The 2,035-nt window shown below is 41.7% G+C and overlaps 1 protein-coding gene across 1 annotated transcript; it reads right to left on the bottom strand.

Moving 5' to 3' along the window:
- Positions 1–542: 542 nt before the first annotated feature.
- Positions 543–1,615, bottom strand: LOC111649220 (uncharacterized; the record flags this gene model as incomplete). Its single annotated transcript, XM_023398974.2, is given in 2 exon segments — positions 543–593; positions 596–1,615. Coding segments are annotated over 2 exon segments (1,071 nt in total), but the record flags the coding sequence as incomplete, so codon positions are not given.
- Between the last annotated feature and the right edge of the window lie 420 nt (positions 1,616–2,035).

Below are 2,035 nucleotides of genomic sequence, written 5' to 3'. Positions count from 1 at the left end.
CACCGTCATATGGAGGGAAAAATGAGGCTTGTTTAACCAAACTTGATGGCACTGACGACAATATACTACATTAAACTAAGATATTGTGAAACTTTCTCAATGGGAAATTTTAGAGATTCAATTATAAGCACAGACACAGTCCAATAGTTACGTAAACCAATGCAAAGTAAATCTGAGACTCATTAATTTAATGTTGTTCCCATTATTTCATTTCAAATTAAAAAGAGGTGAAACTTAGAGCCTGAAGAACAAAACATGTGTACTTCAGTATACAACTTGGTTAATCACAGCTAAGACACACACGGGGAAACAGAAGGCAGAAGAGAAGTTATGTGGTTTCTCATCAGTATGGACTCTTCTCATGTGGACTGTCAATTCTCCACTAAGTCTGAAAGCTCTCCCACATGTTAAGGAATTATGACTTTTTATGTGTATGGATTATTACATGTCTGACCAAGTGCACCCTCTGACTGAACTTTTTCCCACAGATGTCACAGGTGTACGGCTTCTCACCTGTGTGGATTCTCATGTGGACCAAGGATTCATAAGAAGTTCTGAAATCTTTCCCACATGTTTCACAAGAATAAGGCTTCTCACCTGTGTGGATTCTCATGTGAACCAACAAGACTGTACGAGTAGTGAAACCTTTCCCACATGTTTCGCAAAAATGTGGCTTCTCACCAGTGTGGGTTCTTGTGTGCTTACTCAAGTCTGACTTGTCACTAAACTTTTTCCCACAGGTGTTGCAGGTGTACGGCTTCTCACCTGTGTGGATTCTCACATGGACCAACAAGCGTGCACTAGTACTGAAACCCTTCCCACACGTTTCACAAAAATATGGCTTCTCACCTGTGTGGGTTCTTGTATGTTTATTCAAGTCTGACTTGTTACTAATTTTTTTCCCACAGGTATTGCAGGTGTACGGCTTCTCACCTGTGTGGGTTCTTGTATGCTTACTCAAGGCTGAGTTGTTCGTAAATTTCTTCCCACAGGTGTTGCACGTATATGGCTTCTCACCTGTGTGGGTTCTCCTGTGGATCAACAGACCCGTACTTGTTCTGAAACTTTTCCCACATGTTTCGCAAAAATATGGCTTTTCACCTGTGTGGTGTCTCTGATGTATTTTCAATTTGGACTTATTCTTAAAAAGTTTTCCACAAGTGTCGCATTTGAATGACTTTTCACCTGTCTGAGTGTTACAGTGACTTTTTGATGTGGGAGAGTTATAAATGTTGTCACTGTGACTTGTGTTCTTGTGATGTCTCTTCTTTGGTTGTGTCTCTGCATTTCCTGTTGATTCTGGGTCTACATGCTTACTTCTTTCCTGATCTTGGCTCTCAGCTACAGGAGAGTTGTGAGAGAGGAGCTGGTGGTCACTTTCCTCATTAGTAGGAGTCAACATCAAGGTATCAGTCTCCTGCTTCAGTACAAGCTGCTCTCCCTCCTGACTGGTGCAGAGTTCCTCCTCTTCCTCTTTAATCTTTGGAGGCTCTGGGTCCTCCTGGTCCAGACTGGAGTTCCTCTCCTGGTCACAGAGCTGCTGGTCAGTGAGAACCTCGTCCTCCTTATAGACATGATGCTGTGGGAGCTCTGGAGGGACAAAGGGATGTGAGAAATAGCATCAATATACAAAGTGACTTATGATGTGAGTCACTCTACCAGTGAAATGGGAGTGATAAGATGTTTATAAATTGAACACAATCAACACACCACAATCAGCAGTGATCTGTCAATCAATCAATTAAATTCGTAGGAACTATGCTCTGTGAAATGTGACAACATGCAACTAAGATGCTGTGACCTCTGTGGGAAATGTTCTACATTCAATTACAGAGAAGTATCTGTTGCAAAAGTGTATTTCATTCAGTTGCTGAACCCTCTCCAAAGTAGTTCCATCTTGATGGTTTCTCCTGTGTAAACTGATTCTCAGGTGATTTTTTCATCTGTGTGATTTGAGAAAAACCTTTCCCACAAGAGCTGCAATTATGAGGCTCTTCACTTTTCATCTTTTCCCGCCGGTGTTTCAGTGATGTGG

Source organism: Seriola lalandi, unplaced genomic scaffold (assembly GCF_002814215.2).
Source record: "Seriola lalandi dorsalis isolate HSWRI2012SDOR001 ecotype SW California unplaced genomic scaffold, Sedor1 jcf7180002050187, whole genome shotgun sequence".
Taxonomy (NCBI): domain Eukaryota; kingdom Metazoa; phylum Chordata; class Actinopteri; order Carangiformes; family Carangidae; genus Seriola; species Seriola lalandi.
The sequence above is the reverse complement of the archived record's forward strand: the minus strand, read 5'-3'. Positions and strand labels throughout refer to the sequence as shown.